Source organism: Oryza glaberrima, chromosome 8 (assembly GCF_000147395.1).
Source record: "Oryza glaberrima chromosome 8, OglaRS2, whole genome shotgun sequence".
Classification (NCBI taxonomy): Eukaryota; Viridiplantae; Streptophyta; class Magnoliopsida; order Poales; family Poaceae; genus Oryza; species Oryza glaberrima.
The window spans coordinates 17356586-17377914 of NC_068333.1; the positions used below are offsets into that span (position 1 = coordinate 17356586).

Below are 21329 nucleotides of genomic sequence, written 5' to 3' on the forward strand. Positions count from 1 at the left end.
CTTCATAGTAGTTAATTCATTCATTTTGTACCCTCAAATAATTATCACAAACCATTCATCTATTCAGCAAAAAACACACGCGGTAAAATCATCCACTGCTACCCCACTAATATTGCTGGGAAGAAGGAATTCAATTCGTAGGGAACAAATCCTCACATATATTGCCAACATGTAAGAATATCACACCGTTGTATTTCAGAGCCTTGTCCATATAATGATAGAAACGAATACAAACAGAATAAAATCTTATTCACCAACAGGTATTCCATCTCATTCACCAAGATAGTATTTACAATTTGGCATGCCTTACAATTTTTCAGCGTGAGAAAAACAACATCAAGAACTACAAAGTTGACGATGCATCTGCACCTTTTGTGCTTGTGGAAACTGGTTGAACTTTCTTTTTTTTTAAAAAAAAATAATATAACAGAGAGATGAACGAATAATTGTCATTCTTTACAGTGTAATAAAACAAGGTGTGACTCGTTATACAACACAAGATTTGTCTCATTTTTCACTATTAGTAAAGTTGCTTAAGGCACGGCTACCAATCCTGCTCATCGTTTTCAATTTGAGAGGATGAGACCGCTTAGTACTTGTGCTTGCATTGGATCCTTCTAATTTTTTCTGATACTCTTTCTCCAGCTCTTCAAGACGACTAGACACCTGTAAATAATGTAAGGAATTGCCTCAGTTATCTATCTGGTACTGCAAGTTCCTATCAGTTCTACAGAAGATTACCAATAATTAACAGATTAGATTCACATGTTGATATTTCATATATATATATATATCAAATGGCCAGAGTTGAGATCTAAAGTTGTACATCGACTGCTCCTTATAAGTTATATCATAAGTCACGCAAAAACGACAAATAGATTGCTGTACCACAGAAGAGAAAAGCAGGCTAACAAAAAAACGAACACCTTAAGTTTTGCCATAATATGGAGGGAAGGGAAAAAATGATGAGCATGGCCACATGCACAAACAAATTCATCACACAAGAAGAATTCACAAAAGGTTTGACATAATGTAGCATTTGGTACAAAAAACAGCTCATCACCTTGAATGTGAAGGCAATTGGCAATAATACATCAGGATCAGTTGCCTCTTCTGGGAAGTTTCTGAAAGCATGTAGAAGTTTCTCGAAAGGCAATTTGACCTGGCAGCACGTTACAAACTTCAGCACATCTCCAAAAATAAGACTTAAAACAAAAGCAGCCAAAAAAAAGGGCAAAGAGAATATTCACCAATTCATCATGGCAAAATCTCAATAGAGCCAATCCAACTTGGAATACAACCTTAATGCCCTGTAGATAACAATGACACAGTAATCAGTATTTTTTTTTAATCTTGCGTGAAGAAGACCAGTAGATGGAAATTAAATGAGTTCAACTGCACTTTACAAGTATGTGCTTATAGGAAAGAACAATGACCATTCATATAAAAAAAATTATCTTAGCCTGAAGATATAATAATTGACTTGAAGATATAATAAAAATGAAAACACAAGCATGAGATTTTCTCCAGAGTGCACAGTACATGGCATTGCTATGTGGCCCAGCCAGACCAGCAATCAGATAGTTATGAGATTGGCTTCAATAAACCAGTGAAACCCAAGTTAAATTTCAACCCAAACTCCTCCCTCCACCTTTGCATCTCGCCAGAAATTGAACAAAAGGAGAAAAAGAAAGACAGCCTGATAGCAAGCTGCTCCTGGCGTTTGGTTATGCACATTGGAGAAATCAAAGACACCTCAAGAGCCAGCTATTGACTCACTATGCTCTATGCATATATGAGTTTATTTCATATGTAGTAAAAATATTTAATAAAATGTTCAGTCCAACTAGTGACCAGTAATTTGAGAATCCAGATTGGACAACAGTGCTACAAGGAACTGGGCAATTAAAGGTGTTAACTAGCTACTAAAAACTGTTTTTTCTGTGGTTCGTATATTGCAATTGCACAGCGTACAACCCATCAGAGAATTTACTTTTAAGGTGCATTCAAGTCGGTCAATCAGATGTAAGCTCAAACAAACCCCGCTATTGATAATAATCAACTGGATATAGCACCCTCCATTAGGCTACATAATTTCATTAGGTACAACTTTAAAACAGTAAATCAGTAATAGATGCTTATTATTCGTTAGTTAAGAATGTTATCACATGGGATCTAAAACTATAATCATAATGTATTAGAATAAATTGTGCCTTGAAAATCAGTCAATCTTAGCTCATAACCTCAGATAAAAAGTAAACAGAAAATAATTATATGGCGGGCAAGATTCTGACCTCATACAGGAAGACATCCCAAACTCTAACAGTTAGATGAAATGGGAAGGAATACGAGAAAACAGTGATAAACCATTGACTTGCATACATGCTTGGATTTATCATTTCTTCAATAAAATGCTGTCCCAACTGTGGCATTTGCTCCAGAACTAATTTCTCAAACTGATACAGATATTGCTGCACAAGCGGCAAACCAGCCTGTTGCAAGAGTATAAACAGTAGTTTGTTCAGTATTAGCTTTAGAATATGCAGGCTTTTCATGTAGTGTAAAAATTGTATATGCACCATCACCAATTGCTCAAATTGAAGACAGTAATGCTAAAGCAGTGACAAAACATGTACTCGGGAGTATAAAGTGTAAATTTTGTCCATTAGTTCAACAGACAAGTTTTGAGGAGAAAACAACAGAGTGGAGTGGCAGAAAATGGAGATAAGCATGAAGTAAGTATGACTAAGCATTCATATCAAAAGTACTGGACAATATATACTGAATCAAAATCTTCAAGCTATTTTTCACTCTTTCATCGGAAGTTGGAAGTTTGAGTTCTAAAGAATCATTATAATTTATTGAAACCACAGGGAAATTATGTGGCCAAAGGAATTCAATTGCATTACCTGATACAAACCTTCCATTGGCGCATGAACAGCTCCCTTCAGCAAAGCAACTAATAACCAAAATGCATCTTCTTCACTCATATAAAGAAGTAGCAAGCCAGCTAAAAATCCCATTCCCTGCATCATGATTATGCAAAAGAGAACACATATTACTCAACAGAATAAGTTTGTATCCTAAAACTAGTCAGCAGTTTTAACACAAACCTGCACGTATCCAACATCCCTATCATAAACAGAGTATGCTTTTAGAACATTATACAAGGATCTTTGGCCTGGACCATGTCTCTGTTGGAAGAAAATATGTGATGGAAAAGTACGTGATATGTCACGAATTATTTCCAATTCTGATGCAGATGTCTCGTATATGACCAGTGTCTGTCCAAAAAATAGTATAGAAAATGTAATAATGTTGACAATATATGTATGACTCTTAAGACAATATCCTGATAATTTAGAAATAACTACTAAAACAACAGAAAGTTAAAAAATAATAGGGAACATTCAACAAAAATCAGGGCAAGCAGTTCTTTCACAATTGTTATGGGTACCTCATAAACCCCAGGGTTCATTAGCAAAAGGTCCCTGCTGCCTGAAATTAACTGCCAAACAAGTCCTCTAAGGCAATCGGGAATTCCTTTCCTTATTCTTCTTTTAACCACATGAGGGTTTCTTCTAACATAATGTTTCCAGTCACTACCACCAACACCTATCATCTTCCTCCATTTTTTTATCCTCCTTCCGTCCCTATGGTTACCCAAAAATATGTCAGCTGTGAGGTTAGTGAAGTAATGCACAGTAAGCCAGTACCCACTTTACAAAAGTAAACTAGATGCATTACAAAAGTGATAGCATGATATCAAAGCGACAAAAATAATATAATGAAGAGCAAGTATGCATTATAAGCCAAGATTTCAGATATATCATAACACATCAGGTACTAAACATAAAGCTGTCAGCTACTAGACACTGAGGTTGTCATACCACAACACACTGCAACAAACTAATTTACTTGCAGAGAACTGAAAACAGCTTCTCTAGACGATTTACTGTTTCCAGCTAATCATCTAAACAAACAATTATCAGGGAATATATAAAGAGACCACCAATAAGGCATTACATACCTTTCACGCTCACGTTCATGTATGGATTTACTCTTCGAAATCCCATCAGGAGAGGTACCCTGTTCTGGCTTAATGAAACCAAATCTGTCCACAGGCCGAGAAGGCGCTGGCCCAGGCTCAGTGTCATCAACAGCTTTCTTCTTATCCATACCAATTAGCTCTCAAGGATGTCCTCGCAATACAGCACAGAAACCTCCTTGTCTACCTGCCATTGATTTCCAAACATAAGCACCATTGCCATGAAGCTCCCAACACATAAATTACACATTAAGCTGAGTTGAATCTGAATATAGCATTACATACAAGAACAGAATCCAGATAAAGGTGAACCGAATCGAAAGTGGCAGCACAGCAGACCTCGCCTAACGCATGACAAGCTAGTCAGGCAGCAGCGGATCGCGGATGGCTAGAAAAGAAGGCAGCGGGGAAGTTTTATCAACGGGTCCGGTTGGAATCGAGCTTGCCAAATCAGTGCCAATGGTGGGGATTGGTGGCGCTGCTGCGCTGCGACGGTGAGGGGGAAGACTCAACAGTGGCACAGAGATCTCGAGGCCTACTGTTGTTTTACCACCTTCCAATTAAGACTTAATTTGACTAATATGAAAAAAACAATCTACTGAATGTGCGATTGGGTTGATGCCCTCTCTCTCCACCCAATCTCCCACCCAAATTGCTGCCACCATGGGCAGGCAGGGTTTGATCGCTGTTGCCTATCAGAATCGTGACAAGCTACTTGGTTAGTCGAAATACCTTACGATCCGGTGAGGAATTATATCCGGGGCCTCCAGCTGCCGCCGGAGTCGGGGACGAAGCGACGCCTCGGGTCGTCGGAGACCGCCGCGGCGGCGACCACGCGTCGTTTTGCGGACCTCGGGAAGGAGAGAGAGAGAGAGAGGCTCTAACCCGAAGAGTGGGAAATCCGGGGGTCGGGCGTTGCGGAGGGAAGGAGGCGGCGCTGACGCGGCGGCGGCGGCGGGCGGCGACGCCGGGAAGCGAGATGCGGTCGCGGGCGAGAGAAGAGACGCGAGACGACGAGAGAGAGAGAAGGGGGGCGTGACCGCGTGACGTTCACGACCTGTTTGGGCCTAGTTTTGGTGGTAAATCCTTTGTTTAGATGGGCCTTGAAACCGGCCCATCCAACGAGCGTGGGGCGGAGATTTTCGACTCGTCTTCAGTTAAGGCCCATCAACGAGCCCTCGATGACACCTATTCAACAAAGAAAGGGTCAACGCGTTACTGGTCACGAACACAGGTCGACTCCGATTCGTGCTGTACTACCATGAAACACCTGGCCACATGCCGTCGTGATCTCTGACTTCTCAAGTCGTACGGTTCTTGGTCAGCAAGCCAAGATGATAATTTCGACGAAATCCCCTTTTTTGCTTCTGGTCAAACAAAAACGCCATTGCACCAATAAATATACCCTTTGGTCAACACGTCTCCATGTTTTTGTCTCAAAAAATATATATAAATTACGGAGTAACATGCATGGAGTATTCTGATAAGATCAGAAAACATTTTCGTCAACATTCATCGTGCGTAGCAAATACGCTAGTACTATATAAGTACGTGCTCACTGTCATTGTGGTAAGCAAACTAAACTAAGCTACTCCTACACATGTGCACTGGCTGCGAAATATAGAGAAACCAAAGAATGTACGCGACCAAGCCGCTCTCCCTCTTCAAGAGCCACCCGGAGGCGGCGACCCAGCCGCCGCCGGATGGCCGGAACTCCGGCTACGTCGTCGTGAAGGGCCCCGAGGACGACGGCGGCGGCGGCGACGACGAGACGTGCTGCTGGGGCACGTGCGGCGGGTCGCGCGTGCGCGACCTGCCGTTCCCGCAGAACCGCGTGCTGACCGTCCGGTACACGGAGCAGCACGGCGAGAGCAGCACCACCCACGCCGACGCCGTCGTGTTCGTCCCCGTCCCCGACCTGCCGCTGGCGTCGAACCGGTACTACGCCGTCGTGGCCGCCGGCAAGCACAAGGGCCTCGTCAGGGCGTGCTCCCGCGAGGAGGACATGACCACGCTCTGCTTCTGCCGCTGCATCAACGACGCCAAGCCGAGGGTGTTCGACCCGGCCGACGTCTACCAGCAGGTCGAGATCGTGCAGCGGCGGCGCGGCCGGTTCACGGCGAGGTCCGTCGCCGCCGACGGCTTCCCCTACTTCCTCTACCGCAAGAAGTACTGGCGCGTGTACGCCTCCAAGCCCAAGCACTTCGACCTCGGCGAGGCGCCGGGGCTGAACGCCGCGCTCCGGTCGCGCCAGCTCGCCCTCGACGCGTTCCCGGCGACGACGACCACCGCCGTCGGGAAGTGGTACGCCCCGTTCTTCCTCGTCAAGGAGAGCGGCGTCTCCCCGCCGGAGCAGATGGACCGCGCCACGTTCTACGAGGTGTCGCTCGAGCAGCGGTGGGAGGCGGCGGCGCACGGGCACGGCGACGGCTACGCGGGGAAGCTGGACAGCAAGAGGGTGCTCATCGGCGGGAGCGTCGAGGGGAGGCAGGAGGGCGGCGGGCGCCACGGCGACGACGGGTACGTGTGGTTCAGGGCGGCGGCGGCGGCGGGCGGCGGCGGGCAGAGGATGGGTTTGTGCGCGAGCCTGTGGGAGAGGATGAGGTGGGAGGAGTACAGGGGAGGGTGGGTCGACGAGCACGAGGACGCCGGCGAGGTGGCCGGCGGCGGGTCGGTGCTGGTGGAGAGGTTCGTCGTGAAGCGGATGGACGGCAGCGTCGCGGTCGCCGTCGACTTTGTGCACTTCAACAAGGTCAGGGAGAAGCAGGTGTAAATTGTAGGCGTGTCACTCTGTCACTGTCAGGTTATACCTATCAGATGCACAGTTGCGAATCTTCAGGTTAAGTCCTACAAAAACCATAAAAAAAGAAGAAGAAGAAGAAGAAGTTGCGATTTGTAATGATTTTTTTTATCAACTCTGTGAGACAGTGGAGGTGTATTTGTTGTAAGATCAAGGTGTGTTTTGATTCTTATTCTATGATGAACAATTGGCATATGTGATTATTGGTTTTGATATTTAGAGATTACTCTCGAATTAGTTTTGAAGATAATTGATTTTCAGGTGATAAACGGGGTTTGCTGTTTTGTCAGGAGCGGTCAGACCGGGCGGTGATTGCCGGTCAGACCGGCTCATTGTAGCGGTCAGACCGGCCGGCCCGTGGTCTGACCGGCCACACTGTGTCAGTTTCGGTTTCGAGTTGTTTGTTTGGATATCCGTGATTGTTTCATGGTTATGGCTTCTAGATGGATACTATACGTATGTAATACTGTTGTTTGCTAACAATGAGACAAGTTGGAGATAGCTTGGTCTCGGAATATAGTTTCTTTGTTTATTTCATGTGTAGTTGACTCGATGCCTCGGGAGAGTATTTGTGGTGATGGATCGGGAGTCGGCTTGGTGATAAGACGATGTCCGTGGTGGTCAAATATCATACAAGATACTAAGGCTAGAGTTGATGCACGTGAGTGATTGATGGAGATTCCATATGGCATACGATGGACGAGAAGTCCAGTGGGCGAACGTTCGCCCACAACCAATCTCGCGAATGTGTCGGGACTCGGGACAAAGACGCGGGGAGGGCCAGGGAAGCGATATCCATTCTTCGGTTCTCCTCTTTTCACGTGATCCTTCACGTATCTTTTTCTATTTTTCTGCTTCCGTTTTTCTTTTTCAGAATTATTTTTTCAGTAGTTTTTTTGATTATTTCTTGAACAGAAATTTTTTTATACGAATTGTTTCATGAAAACTTTTTTACATACATATAGACTTTATGTATGTAGTGTTTTTATGTGTAGACTTTATGTATGTAAAGTTTCTATACGTAGACTTTATTTATGTAAAGTTTCTATATGTAAACTTTACCTATATAAACTTTATATGATATTTATATATCTATAATTATAAAGTTTAGTGTATCAATTCAATAGAAATAAAAAAAAATGATCATCACCGGATATTTTTCTAAAAAATGTCCAATCCAAACAAACCTCGTAACAACATGCACGGCATTGGTATTTTAATTGAAGAAACAAACTACTGGCTCGTTAGTCATTTACTAATCATGATTAAGCACGTAATTAGATATGTAATTAGTGATGATGAAGAAAAGATGGGTACGGCATTCGGAACATTCGTGAGATCCCTGCCTCCCGAACGTTCGTATACTAGACCTCCCCTACAATGGAGGTATTGTGTGCGTATGGGATACGGAGTTAAATTTGGAAGGAGTTCAAATTTGGTACGATTGGTTATGTTAAGTTTGTTTTTTTTGTCCTAAAGGGCTTTCTAAGGTGTTTAATACTTTTAGTATGAGTTTGGTTCGTATCTTTAGGCTGCCTACCTCATGTATAAATAGAGGGGGAGCGTGAGTCTTTTATGTATCGCTTTTTGTATCGCGAGTTGCTAGTTTAATTAGGGTTTCTAGTTTAGTCGAGATTTTTGTAAGGAGTGCTGTTGGTGCACTTTGTAGGCACAGAGAGAAGCAATAAACTTGTCATCTACTTTGAGAGCTCTTCGATTTGTGTTTCATCGGGTTTCGGCGGTCTAACCGGCGACATACCGGCAGTCAGACCGGCGGAAGGCGGCGGTCAGACCGATGGAGGAGAGGCGGTCAGACCGGCAGCAACTTCAGGCGCGGCAGACGATCTTCAGGCGGTTGGACCGAGTGATCAACACTGGTCAGACCGGCGGCACGAGCGCGGTCAGACCAGTTGATCAACCTCGGTTAGTCCGATCTACATCGAATTTGAGGGTAACTTTTATTTCCGCTAAAAGTTTTTGGTTTTTGGGTATACCAACCATTCACCCCTCTCTGGTTGGGTTAGTTCCTGTGATTCGATCCTACATTTGTTATTGTTTGTCAATCACCTTGCTTTGAGCTTTCGCCTTGGTATGTACTCTGTACTATGTATGCGCAAATTATGTAGTAAGCACTTGAATGGGGAAACTGTTCTAATCACCTGGATAGATGTCCACCCGTTTAGTGTATATCATCTAAATGGTTATAAAAAAATTTAAAAATTTAAAAAGATAAATAAAGGACAAGGATTAATCAATATGTAATACATCAAAATTTAACTCTCTCTTTTCAACTATTGGTCAAATTACGTAAATGTAAATCTTAAAATGTGTCGCCTTACATTTTAAAATTGGATGTATTACTCATCATTATCAGTAATTAATTAACTAACTAACTAACCGTAGTAAAGAACAATATCTAAGGTTATACACGCATGCATACAACATAATCATATACAATCCTTGAAAAAGAAAAAAAAACTCAAATCCGTACAACTATACAACTACACAAATACAAGCGATCGAAAGGTCTCGTACTGATCTATAGTTGCAATTGAAAGGTCTCCGCTAGTACTGGTCCTAGTAGTTGTCTAGTTGATCTTGTTGACGTGGGAAAAGTCAAACGCCACCACCACGCTGCCGTCCAGCCTCTTCACCGCGAACCTCTCCACCAGCACCGACCTGCTGCCGGCGCCGCCACCGCCGGCCACCCTCTTCCTGACGCCGCCGCCGTCAACTTCCTCGTCGCTGACCCACCCGCCTCTCTGCTCCTCCCACACCATCTTCTCCCACAGGCTCGCGTGCACGCCCACCCTCTGCCCCGTGGGCCACGTCGTCGTCGCCGAGCTGAACCACACGTACCCGTCGCCGCTGCCTCCGCCGGTCCGCGCGCTCGCCGCCGCCCCCACCGCCTCTTGTTTCCCCTCGACGCTCCCGCCGACGAGCACCCTCTTGCTCGCCTCGCCGCCCATGGCCTCCTCCCAGCGTTGCTCCAGGACGATCTCGTAGAACGTGGACCGGTCCATCTGCGCCTTGAGTGGGACGCCGTCCTCTTTGATGTAGAAGAACGGGGTGTACCACCTCCCGACGGCCACCGCCGTCGCCGCCGTCGCCGTCGCCGTCGCCGGCGGCTGGGTGGTCAGTGAGCGCGAGCGGAGCGGGTCGTTGAGGCCAAGCGCCTCGGCGAGGTCGAAGTGCTTGGGCCTGGACGCGTACGCCAGCCAGCGCTTGCTCCGGTAGAGGAAGTAGGGGAGGCCGTCGGCGGCGACGGACCTCGCCGTGAACCCGCCCCTGTTCGGCACGATCTCCATCTGCTGGTACACGTCGGCGGGGTCGAACGGCCGGGGCTTCGCGTCGCGGACGCACCGGCAGAAGCAGTGCGTCGCCGCGTCGTCCTCCCTGGAGCACGCGCGCACGAGGCCGCGGTGCTTGCCCGCGGCGAGGACGGCGTAGTACCGGTTCGAGGAGGGCGGCGCGCCGGGGACGGGCACGAACACGACGGCGTCCGCGTAGGCGTCGGCGTACTCGCCGAGCGCCGGGTCGCTGACCGTGACGACGCGGTTCTGCGGGAACGGGAGCCCGCGCACGCGCGGCTGGCTGCGCAAGCCCCAGCACCGCGTCTCGTCGGTGCCCTCCTCGTCGCTCTTCACGGCGAGGTAGCCGGAGCAGCCGCCCTCCGCCGCCGCCGCCGCCGGCGGCCGCGACGCGGCCTCCGGGTGGCCCGCGAACGCCGAGAGCGGCTTGGTTGTGTACATTGCCGAGTAACTTATGATGAAGAATATTTAACGGTCTGGATTTATTAGAAGACAACTGGAGAGAGTGTCAGCTGAGAGGCATGGCACGTCGCATTGTGGCCATTTCCGTGAAATTTAATTTGCTGGTGTGATCAAAGAGAAACGTTAAGATACTGCCGCGGTCAAGCCATGAACTTGACTGAGACCCTGTTACGGGACTAAAACTTTTAAATCCCTATCACATCGAATGTTTAGACACTAATTATAAATATTAAACGTAGACTATTAATAAAACTCATCCATAATCTTGGACTAATTTACGAGACGAATCTACTGAGCCTAATTAATCCATGATTAGCCTATGTGATGCTACAATAAATTAGAATTAATTAGGTTTAAAAAATTTGTCTCACGAAATAGCTTTTATTTATGTAATTAGTTTTGTAAGTAGTATATATTTAATACTCTAAATTAGTGTCTAAAAATAAAGACTAAAATTAAGTCCCTGATCTAAACACCACCTCAATTTGAGGAGAAAAATGATGGGGATTATTCATGAGAATTAACGTGTTGTTTTACTTTGACTACAGCTGTACAATAAGTTCAAAACAAGTCAGATCGTCGGTTTCGTAGATTTCTTCCTGAAATAAACTTCCAGCACAAAAGACCTAAAAAAAAAAACTTCTAGCACAAAACTACAAATCGAACTCTGGATATTTTTCATAAAAATCGGATGCTCTCTCTGCCTGTTAGGTTGACACGTGAAAAAGTGCATGGCTGCAAAGAAGCAGCACCCAACCACGCAACCCTATGAGCATGTTTAGAGAGCTAATAGTATAGCTAACTGTTGGCTGTAAATTATCTATAGTTTTTTTAAAATTACACAGTAAAAAAATATCTATAGTTAACTTAATAGCCAATTCATATAATAATTACCTATAAATATATACTACACAATTAATATTTGGTCCAACCTGTCATACACACATGTATTTTAGAGTCCGTGCTGTAGCTGGCTATAAATCTGTAACCCGCTGCTTTTCTCTCTCCTCTTTTATCTTCTTGAAATGTGTCTATAGCTGGCTTATAGTCTACTATTGTACCTGCTCTAACTGCTACAGCTTATTCCAGAATCGGAAGCTCCTCAAAAAGTCTAGCTTTTGGTTTAGATTATGAGAAGTTGTAGTTATAGAATTCAGAAGCCAAAAGCTGGAAAACTCAACTTTTCCAAATTATTAAAAGCTGGCTACCAACCAACTGCTTCTCCGAATTTTAAACTTCCCAAACAGACACTATATCTACTTGCACATGCATACATTCGTTTGCAATTCTCACCCTCTCTCCCCCGCTTCTTGTTTCCATTTTTAACCAAACTTTAAATATTTTTTCCTCTTAAAATATCCATCCAATTTATTGTTTATTTACATATGTATTTGTTATAATTTAAAATCTTTATAACAAGTTCTTGCATTACTATATTTTGATGAAAATATATATACTAGCAGAAAACTCGTACGTTGTACTGGGTGAAGCCAAAAGCAATAGTGAGTGTGTGGGAGGAGCATAAGGCCACCTAATCGATGTCCTTATAGTAAAATCGAATATTTCCAGTGCAACACAAGGATGACGCTCGATCACAAGACATAATTATTTGTTGCTCTAAATCCACTAATATGGATGATTATTAAAAAAAAAACTATCAAAACCACTTAAAATAAAATTATGTATTACATACTAAAACTTGAAACGATAATAAATATTTATTTTTGTCATGTACTATTATTAGAGTCGGTTGCAATGCATGGGTATTTTTTTAGCAATTGATATTGGCAAACAAATATTGTAAAGAGTAGCCATAGTAGAAGAATTTTTTTTTTGCTAGCTATTGGATCATGCTCACTGCACTCCAATAGCAGAATTGCTTTATCTTGATAAAAAAACTAAAAATCAGAAGAAAATCGTACAATGAATAAAAAAAGGAAAGTGATGTGGTTAGGTGTCCTGCGGCGTATGACAAATTGAGAACCATCACGCGTTGCGTAGGAAGCACGATTCAATTTATTGGTGATAACATGTTTCTTCTTGCAACAATACAAATTTGTGGGGGTAGTTTTTTATGGGCCAATAATGTCAGCGAGCAAAAGGAGGCATGTGATTGTTTTTTTTACTTCTTTTAACTATAAAAAAGCGTGACCAATTCAATTTCCATCGCTTGAAAGAGATCCATCCAAATACATGCATGATACCCGATACAGTGTTCCGTCATCTTTTTTCCGATCCCTGGTTTGTGAGTCCCTCTAAGGCTCCAACCACGTACGTTCAGATTTTGCGTAGTGCAGCGGCGTCGCGCGTCTGGACATTGTATCACGCGGATCAACGATGAATAGGAATCGAAGCCAGACATCGACGGATAAAAAAAACTATGGAGATCTTACGTATTTTTTAAGTAGTTATAGATAAGTAGTAGAGATAGAGATAAAGATAAAGATATACTCCCTTCGTTTCGGGTTATAAGACGACTATGACTGGTCAAAGTCAAACTACTTTAAATTTAACTAAGTTTATAGACAAATATAATAATATTTATAATATCAAATTAGTTTCATTAATCAATAATTGAGTATATTTTCATAATAAATTTGTCTTTGGCTAAAAATGTTATTATTTTTTCTAGAAACTTAGTCAAATTTAAAGCAGTTTAACTTTGACAAAGTTAAAACGTCTTATAACCTAAAATGATGGAGGTAGTATATAAGCAGAGAAAACCATTTGTTAACCACCTAACCATGATCCCTCTTCTGCATAGAATTCTCTTATTATGACATGGCCTGGCACTCTACATGTGTTCATTATTCTTGTCTAATCAGCTGCCGCTAATTCTACAGCTTCTTAATAGCTTCTGCTAATTCGACAGCTGCTTAGCTCCTGATATTAGACATGGCACTCTTGCATGTGCTCAGTGTTCTTGTCTTATGTGGTGTTTGGATCCAGAGACTAAGTCTCTGTATTTAGACACTAATTTAGAGTATTAAATATAGACTACTTATAAAACTAATTACATAAATGAAAGCTAATTTATGAGACAATTTTTTTAAACCTAATTAATCCATAATTAGAGAATGTTTATTGTAGCATCGTATAGGCTAATCATAGATTAATTAGGCTCAATAGATTTATCGCGCGAATTAGTACAAGATTATGGATGGATTTTATTAATAGCTATATTTAATATTTATAATTAGTATCCAAACATTCGATGTGATAGGAACTTAAAAGTTTTAGTCACATCCAAACAGGGTGTTAATCAGCTGCCGCTAATTCTATAACTGCTTAGCTCCTGATATTAAACATAACACTAACACATTTGCACACTGCGCCTAGTCAAAATTCAAAAACCGAGGAAGGCAACAAAATCCAGGGTTTCTGAATTCCGATTTCGTCGTGTGAAGTTTAGATCATTGAGTAGTCCATTTCTGAATTCTGATATTTTTTTTTGTCGGAGATAAATGCCGCCAGATCGATCTACGTGGTGCTTAATCTTGCTGATTTTTAGAGGCGTATGTTTCGGATTTGTTCGTTCAATGAGGTGAGCCAATTGTTGTGTCCAAGATCGTGCTGAGCAAATCATGGTGCTTTTCAGGAGATGAAAACATGCTTCAATCAAGGGGAGCACACTGATCGAGGAGATCATCCAATACCAACTGCAACGAGAGCTATCAGAGCAGGTACAATAGCAGGCTATAAGCCAACTGCAAACATATTTTAAAGAGATAAATAAAAAGAGAGAAAGGCAGCGGGCTACAGATTTGTAGCCAACTGTAGCACTGACTCTAAGACGCAGTGTGTATATGACAGGTGGGACCATGTATTAATGGTGTAGTATGTAACTATTATATGAATAAGCTATTAGATTGGCTATAAATGAATTGAAGCTAGTAGTTGGCTACACTATTAAACTTGCTCTTAGTTCTTCGTCCTCCTCCGGACATCCAACACAAGCTGCGAGTAGGGTGGAGGGGACGAAGGGGACATCCAACACAAGCTGCGAGTAGGGCGGAGGGGACGGAGGATGTGGCCGATCGATTAGAGCACGCCGACGACGGCTAGGGCAGGGCAGTTGAAAGATCAAGATGACCAACGCGTCCGAGCTTCTCGCAGGGCTGGAAGAAGAGGAGGAAGAACAACTCAACGACGGCGGTAGTCTTCGGCTCAGCAATGCGCCAATGCGCATCCGATGGCATGGCCAGGAGAGCGACAAGCTTGATTCTAAACTCTCGAAGAGATATCTACTTATTGTTTACATGTTATTTAAATAGTTATGAAAAATTTTAAAAAAAATTAACAAGATAGATTAATATATGCTAAATTATTTCATAAATATGTAAGTTAAAATTTAACTTCTACAAATTACAATGAAAAATAAATAAATTTAAATATGGCTACTTAACGTATACAGTCAAATTTGTTTTTCTACATCTTGTAGAAGTTATATTTGATCTTTTATGGTTGTGGAGTGTTTTTTCACATACTAATCTATCTCGTTGAATTTATTTTTAAATATTTTTATAACTATTTGAATGACATGCAAACAATAAGGGATGCCCCCTCAAGAGTTTAAATAGTTTTCCTACGGGGAAGCTATCTTTTAATAACATCCACGGTGTAATATTAAAGCAGTCAATAAACAATAAATGTACTCATCCTATACAATAGTAACCATTGTGAGAGATATCCTATCTGGTAGTAGCTATTGTGGGAGTAGGTAACAGCAATAACCGAGCATTTATGCTACTATATTTGTACAGTGTTTTCATGCGCAACATTAAAATAATAGAGATAGTTAGCCGTTGCATTGCAGTCATTACATTTGTAGCCGTTGCAAACTTGTTGCATTGTAGTCATCCTCTACAAATATAAAAACTACTCAGTAAATTTCTCTACATTTCATCAAACTAGATTGATCACCCCAACAGAGGTTTTATGCACATGTTGAACCAGGGCTCCCGAGCCAAACTTCTTAAATATTAGCCAAAACTCCACTCATACACAATTCCCCTCAATTTTCTCCAATCACAGTTTGCTCAATCCTCGTCACCTTCCATCCTTTGGGGGCTCCAACCAACTATCAACTATACGGCAACTTTCCTCCAAGATTTCATAGTTTCCAGCAACAAGCACATTGGTTACAATTTGCACCCTTGTGCTTTCAAGGTTTTTGTCCTCCAGAAAATTGAGTGTACTCATCAAATCAAGTTGCTGGGTCTGCTTAATGGGCATCACAGTATCGTGCAAGACATGAAGATAACAATGTGGTTAATATTAAAGAGTCAATGACAACATCGAAGAGGTAGAACAATGTAGTTAATATTAAAGAGTCAATGAAAACATTGAAGAGGTAGGGAGGAGAGGGACACGAGTTAACTGGACTGAAGAGGAAAACATAAGGCTTCCATCGGATGGCCTAATCAGCCAAAAAAAACCAAATTTTAAATTTTCAAACTTAATTTTGAGATATTTTCAACGTAGTTTCTTTTCAGCATTGGCTTTTAAGTCACCAAATACACATATATAAAAGTTTTACTTACAAATTTATTTTTATTTTCTAATAAGCTGTTTTTATTAGGGAAAAAGCCAAATGATAGGGACCTAAGACTTCTTAGACCTTGGCTATACAATTCAGTGGATCCCATAAATGGTAATGATGAGACAAGTTGAGCATAAAACTCAACTAGACCAAAGAGAGGAAAACATAAGACTCCTTAGCTCTTGGCTGAACAATTCAGTGGATCTAGCAGGGCATAAACCTAAAGCTGAGTGAACCTAGCTAATATTATAGTTAACTAATACAGCAAGTCCTCGTCCATAGAATCCATGGAGTACGTAGAGTCGTCGTCGTCATCATCCACGGCCACCGCCTTCCCCTTCAGCTTTGCTTTCGCCTTCGCCTCTGCCTCCGCCTTCGCTTTTGCCGCCGCCTCCGCCTCCGCCTCTGCTTCCAGCTCCGCCTTCGTCTTCGGCTTCGGCTTCGCCACCAACCTCAGCTGTCCCACCGGCGGCTCCGGCTCCGTCGCCTCCTCCTCGGGGATGCCGCCGCTGAACTTGCGCTTGAAGTACTCGTACTTGATGACGTCGAGCTCGCTGACGCTCTTCCTCGCGTGCTTCATGGCGCTCTTGAAGTGGTCAACGGTGAGCTCCGCGCCCGCCATTGCCAGGGCCTTCCCGACCAGGGTGCTCTTCTGGACCACCTCGCGCACCGCGAGCTTGCACGCGCGCTGGCAGATCTCCTTGATGTCGGCGCCGCTGAACCCGTCGGTGGAGGCGGCCATTGCCGGCAGGTCGACGTGGCGGGACATGGGCGCCTTGTGGAGGTTCGCCCTGAAGATCTCCAGCCGCGACGAGGCGTCCGGGAGCGGGATGTAGATGAGCTGGTCGAGGCGGCCCGGCCGGAGCATCGCCGGGTCGATGATGTCCGGCCGGTTGGTGGCGCCGATGACGAACACCGTCTTCTTGGCGTTGATGCCGTCCATCTCGGTGAGCAGCTGGTTGAGCACGCGGTCCGGCGTGCCGCCGGCGTCGCCGACGCTGTTCCCGCGCTTGACGGCGATGGAGTCGAGCTCGTCGAAGAAGAGGATGCACGGCGCCGACTGCCGCGCCTTGTCGAACAGGTTGCGGACGTTGCCCTCGCTCTCGCCGAACCACATGGTGAGCAGCTCGGGCCCCTTGATGCTGATGAAGTTGGCCTTGCACTCCTTGGCGATGGCCTTGGCCATCATCGTCTTGCCGCACCCCGGCGGGCCGTAGAAGAGCACGCCGCGCGACGGCGACATGCCAAACAGGTCGAACATCTCCGGGTGCTCCACCGGGTACTGCACCGTCTCCTGGAGCTCGCGCTTGACCTCGCCCAGGCCGCCGATGTCGTCCCAAGACACCTTGGGCACCTCGACGATCCCGGTCTCGCGCAGGGCGGAGGGCTTGGTGACCTCCATGGCGAACTTGAGGTGGTCCATGGTGACGGTCAGCGAGTTGAGGATCTCCACGTCGATGGTGTCGTTCTCAATGTCGATGATGTCCAGCTTCTCCCGGATGCACTGCATGGCGGCCTCGGAGCAGAGCGAGGCGAGGTCGGAGCCGACGAACCCGTGGGTGTCCTTGCCGACGCGCTCGAGGTCGACGTCGTCGGAGAGCGGCATGTTCTTGGTGTGGATGCGGAGGATCTCGAGGCGGCCGAGCTCGTCGGGGACGCCGATGTCGAGCTCGCGGTCGAAGCGGCCGAAGCGGCGGAGCGCCGGGTCGAGGCTGTTGGGGCGGTTGGTGGCGCCGATGACGATCACCTGGGCCCGCGGGCGGAGGCCGTCCATGAGCGTGAGCAGCTACGACACGACGCGGCGCTCCACCTCGCCGTGCGCCTTCTCGCGGCTGGGCGCGATGGAGTCGATCTCGTCCATGAACACGATGGACGGCGCCGCGGCGTCCGCCTCGGCGAACACGGCGCGCAGGTTGGCCTCGCTCTCGCCGGGCATCCCGGACATGATCTCCGGCCCGTTGACGACGACGAAGTGGGCGCCGGACTCGGCGGCGATGGCGCGTGCCAGCAGCGTCTTGCCGGTGCCGGGGGGCCCGTAGAGGAGGATGCCCTTGGGCGGGCGCACGCCGAGCGTCTGGAACAGCTTGGGGTGGCGCAGGGGCAGCTCGACGAGCTCCCTGATCTGCGCCAGCTGCTTGCGGACGCCGCCGACGTCGTCGTAGCCCGGTCCGTCGAGCCGCTCCTCGTCCTCGCGCTTCACCGGGTCGCCCTCGTCGCAAAAGATCTCCGTGTCGCCCGCCACGATCACGGGCTCGTTGTTCGGCTCCGTGTCCATCACCTTGAACTCCACGGCGTGCATGTGGCCGCGCACCAAGAACCGGTCGCCCTTCTTCACCGGCCGCAACGCATCCATGAAGTAAGCTACATGAAAAGCAAACAAAAGAAAGCATTAGTACTAATAATTAATTAGTTTATGTCTTTATGAACGACGGCAAAAAAAAATACATTAGTAATAATTACTAATTAATTAGTTCATGAACTACTTCAAACAAAAAATAGAAAATAGTAATAATTAATTAGTTCATGAACACTGAGATTATATAAAACAAATTAGATGAGTAACTACTGATTAAGTTCATGAGACTGAGATTATATAAAACAAATTAGATGAGTAACTACTGATTAAGTTCATGAGAATATTGTAGAAATGATTAATTAGTTTATGAACGGCTGCAGAAAAACATTAGTAATAATTAATTAGTTCATGAACTACCTCAAACAAAAAAATAGGTAGTACTAATTAATTAGTTCATAAACACTGTACATGAGATTATAAAAAAATAGTAGATGAGTAACTATATAGTACTAATTAGTTCATGAAAAATAGGTAGTACTAATTAATTAGTTCATGAACACTTTACGTGAGATTATATAAAAATTAGATGAGTAACTATGTAGTACTACCTCCGTTTCAGGTTATAAAACTTTCTAACATTGTTTATATTCATATATTTATATATGGATGTTAATAAATCTAGAGTCTAGACACACATATATATCTAGATTCATTAACACATATATAATATATAAGTGTGGGTAATGTTTGAAAATTTTATAATATAAAACAGAGGAAGTACTAATTAGTTCATGGAAAATATGAGGGGTAATTATTATTAGATACAAGTAACTAAATAAACTAACTTTGCATGCCAAGACATTAGACTAAAATAAAATCTACTCCAACAAGTAGAATTATCGGGTAATACTTACAATGGTTTATCAGATAGATTAGATTAGTAGAATTATCGGGTAAGATGTACGATGGTTTATTAGAATTATTGGGTAAGACGTACGATGGTTTATCAGATAGATTAGATTAGTAGAATTATCAGATAAGATGTACGATGGTTTATCAGATAGATTAGATTAGTAGAATTATCAGGGTAAGACGTACGATGTCAGATAAGACGTACGATGGTTTATCAGATAGATTAGATTAGAAAGCTTACGTTTGAGGTAGGGCTCAAACAGATCGCCGGAGATGCCCTCGACGGAGTCGTCGAAGGGGCGGAGCTGCACCCTCTTGGCGTTCCTGATGGTCGGGCACGGCTTGACGGTGACGAGGTCGCCGAGGCGGACGTGGAGGTTGCTGCGGACGCCGCGGCTGAGGCGGAGGCGGCCGTCGGGGCACGACTCGTCCTTCTGCGCGTAGCAGACGGCCTCGCGGCGCCGCCTCCCGCGGAGGGTCACCAGGTCGCCGCGGAAGATGCCGAGCTCCTCCATGGTAGCCTCGCTGAGCGTCACCGTGGAGTTGTCGACGGCCACCCCGCCCTCGGCGTCGTCCGCCATCAGCCGGTTCGGGGACTTCTTCTTGGCGCACTCCAGGATCGCCGTACTGTAATCTCTCGTCGTCGTCGTCTTGGAGGAAGAGACGTCGGCGTCGGCCATGTCGGCGATGCTGATGATGATGAGACTGGCCGCCGCCGGCCGACGAAACAATATTCCAGGAGCGAAACGAGGTCCAACGATATCAGATCGATAGCTCTTTTATTGCGATATATATACAAGGGATCGCATGGCGTGTGTTTAATAAGAGTCGGTACGTTGACATTATCCGTGTTCGGCTCGTTATAGGGTACCGTACGTGTAGGGTACCGTATCAGGTTCAAACTCCGGGAAACTATTTTAACAGCTCGAGTAGATGTCCACCCGTTTATTGCATGTCATCTAAATGGTTATGAAAAAAATTGAAAAAATATGAATAAGATAGATCAATATATAATGTATCAATCCACAAACATGCAAGTTAAAATTCAACTTCTACAGATTGTAACAAAAATAACAAACAAAACTCAAATTACTATATGTATATTTACAGTTAAATTTATTATTTTTGTTACAACTTGTAGAAGTTGAATTTTAACTTGCATGATTGTGGAGTGATATATTACATATTGATCTATCTTGCCAATTTTTTTTAAAATTTTTCGTAGCTATTTAGTTGACATGCAATAAACAAGTGCACGTCCACTCGAGTTATTAGAATCCATCCCCGCAAACTCCTTCCTGTGCAGGCCCGATTGATCTGGATATGACTCGCGTATCATAGCGTTGTTTTTTTTTAAAAAAAATGGATTGAAAACCCGGTTTCTACATCGGAATGATGTACGTACACAGCCTACCAAGTTCATACATAAGCATATAGGCTACCCCATTACATAGATCGTACAACAAACACAAAAGACCGAACACATACATAAATTCAATCCAACAAGACTGCAAAAGCTAACACACAAAGTAACTATAACAGCCAAGCACAAGGAATTATTCTAAGCTTCAATTCTCCTTCCCAAGTTCTAGACAAATTTGGAGAAAAAACCCCAAAACTCTCATCTCAAGCGCCTTGCAGTACACTTTCACCATGTTGTTGCCATCTTCTTTCTTAAGCAACAAAAATAATATAGTCTCACTCTATGCGTCCCCTTAAAAATTACCTTCATAAAAGAATGCGCACAAGTTCCATTAAAAACCATATCATTCTTACTTAATCACACCACCCAACACAACGGCACTATGACCACAAAAACTTGATTTTTTAAACCTAGGATTAACACCACTTAGCCAACTACCAAATAATGAGACACATTGTTAGGTGGATAGATATCAAAAGTGAAATGTACCATGTTCCACACAAATCTTACCATTGGACAGCCAAAGAAAAAGCGT

General features: G+C 44.3%; 3 protein-coding genes and 1 pseudogene across 3 annotated transcripts; 1 reads left to right on the forward strand and 3 right to left on the reverse strand.

Moving 5' to 3' along the window:
• Nucleotides 1-100: 100 nt before the first annotated feature.
• On the reverse strand, nucleotides 101-5084 carry LOC127782524 (uncharacterized). Its single transcript, XM_052309770.1, has 9 exons — nucleotides 4781-5084; nucleotides 4031-4235; nucleotides 3458-3653; nucleotides 3114-3284; nucleotides 2910-3026; nucleotides 2295-2492; nucleotides 1251-1310; nucleotides 1064-1162; nucleotides 101-666 (listed from the first exon to the last, which is right to left on the reverse strand). The coding sequence occupies exons 2-9, from the start codon at nucleotides 4177-4179 to the stop codon at nucleotides 508-510; spliced, it is 1149 nt and encodes a 382-aa protein (XP_052165730.1). The 5' UTR covers nucleotides 4180-4235; nucleotides 4781-5084; the 3' UTR covers nucleotides 101-507.
• Nucleotides 5085-5636: 552 nt separating this feature from the next.
• Nucleotides 5637-7067, forward strand: LOC127782690 (uncharacterized). The gene has a single exon (XM_052309957.1). The coding sequence runs from the start codon at nucleotides 5685-5687 to the stop codon at nucleotides 6819-6821; it is 1137 nt and encodes a 378-aa protein (XP_052165917.1). The 5' UTR covers nucleotides 5637-5684; the 3' UTR covers nucleotides 6822-7067.
• Nucleotides 7068-9268: 2201 nt separating this feature from the next.
• On the reverse strand, nucleotides 9269-10600 carry LOC127782985 (uncharacterized). Its single transcript, XM_052310280.1, has one exon. The coding sequence runs from the start codon at nucleotides 10598-10600 to the stop codon at nucleotides 9437-9439; it is 1164 nt and encodes a 387-aa protein (XP_052166240.1). The 3' UTR covers nucleotides 9269-9436.
• A 5597-nt stretch (nucleotides 10601-16197) lies between these two features.
• LOC127782631 (cell division cycle protein 48 homolog) lies at nucleotides 16198-20054 on the reverse strand (annotated as a pseudogene).
• Between the last annotated feature and the right edge of the window lie 1275 nt (nucleotides 20055-21329).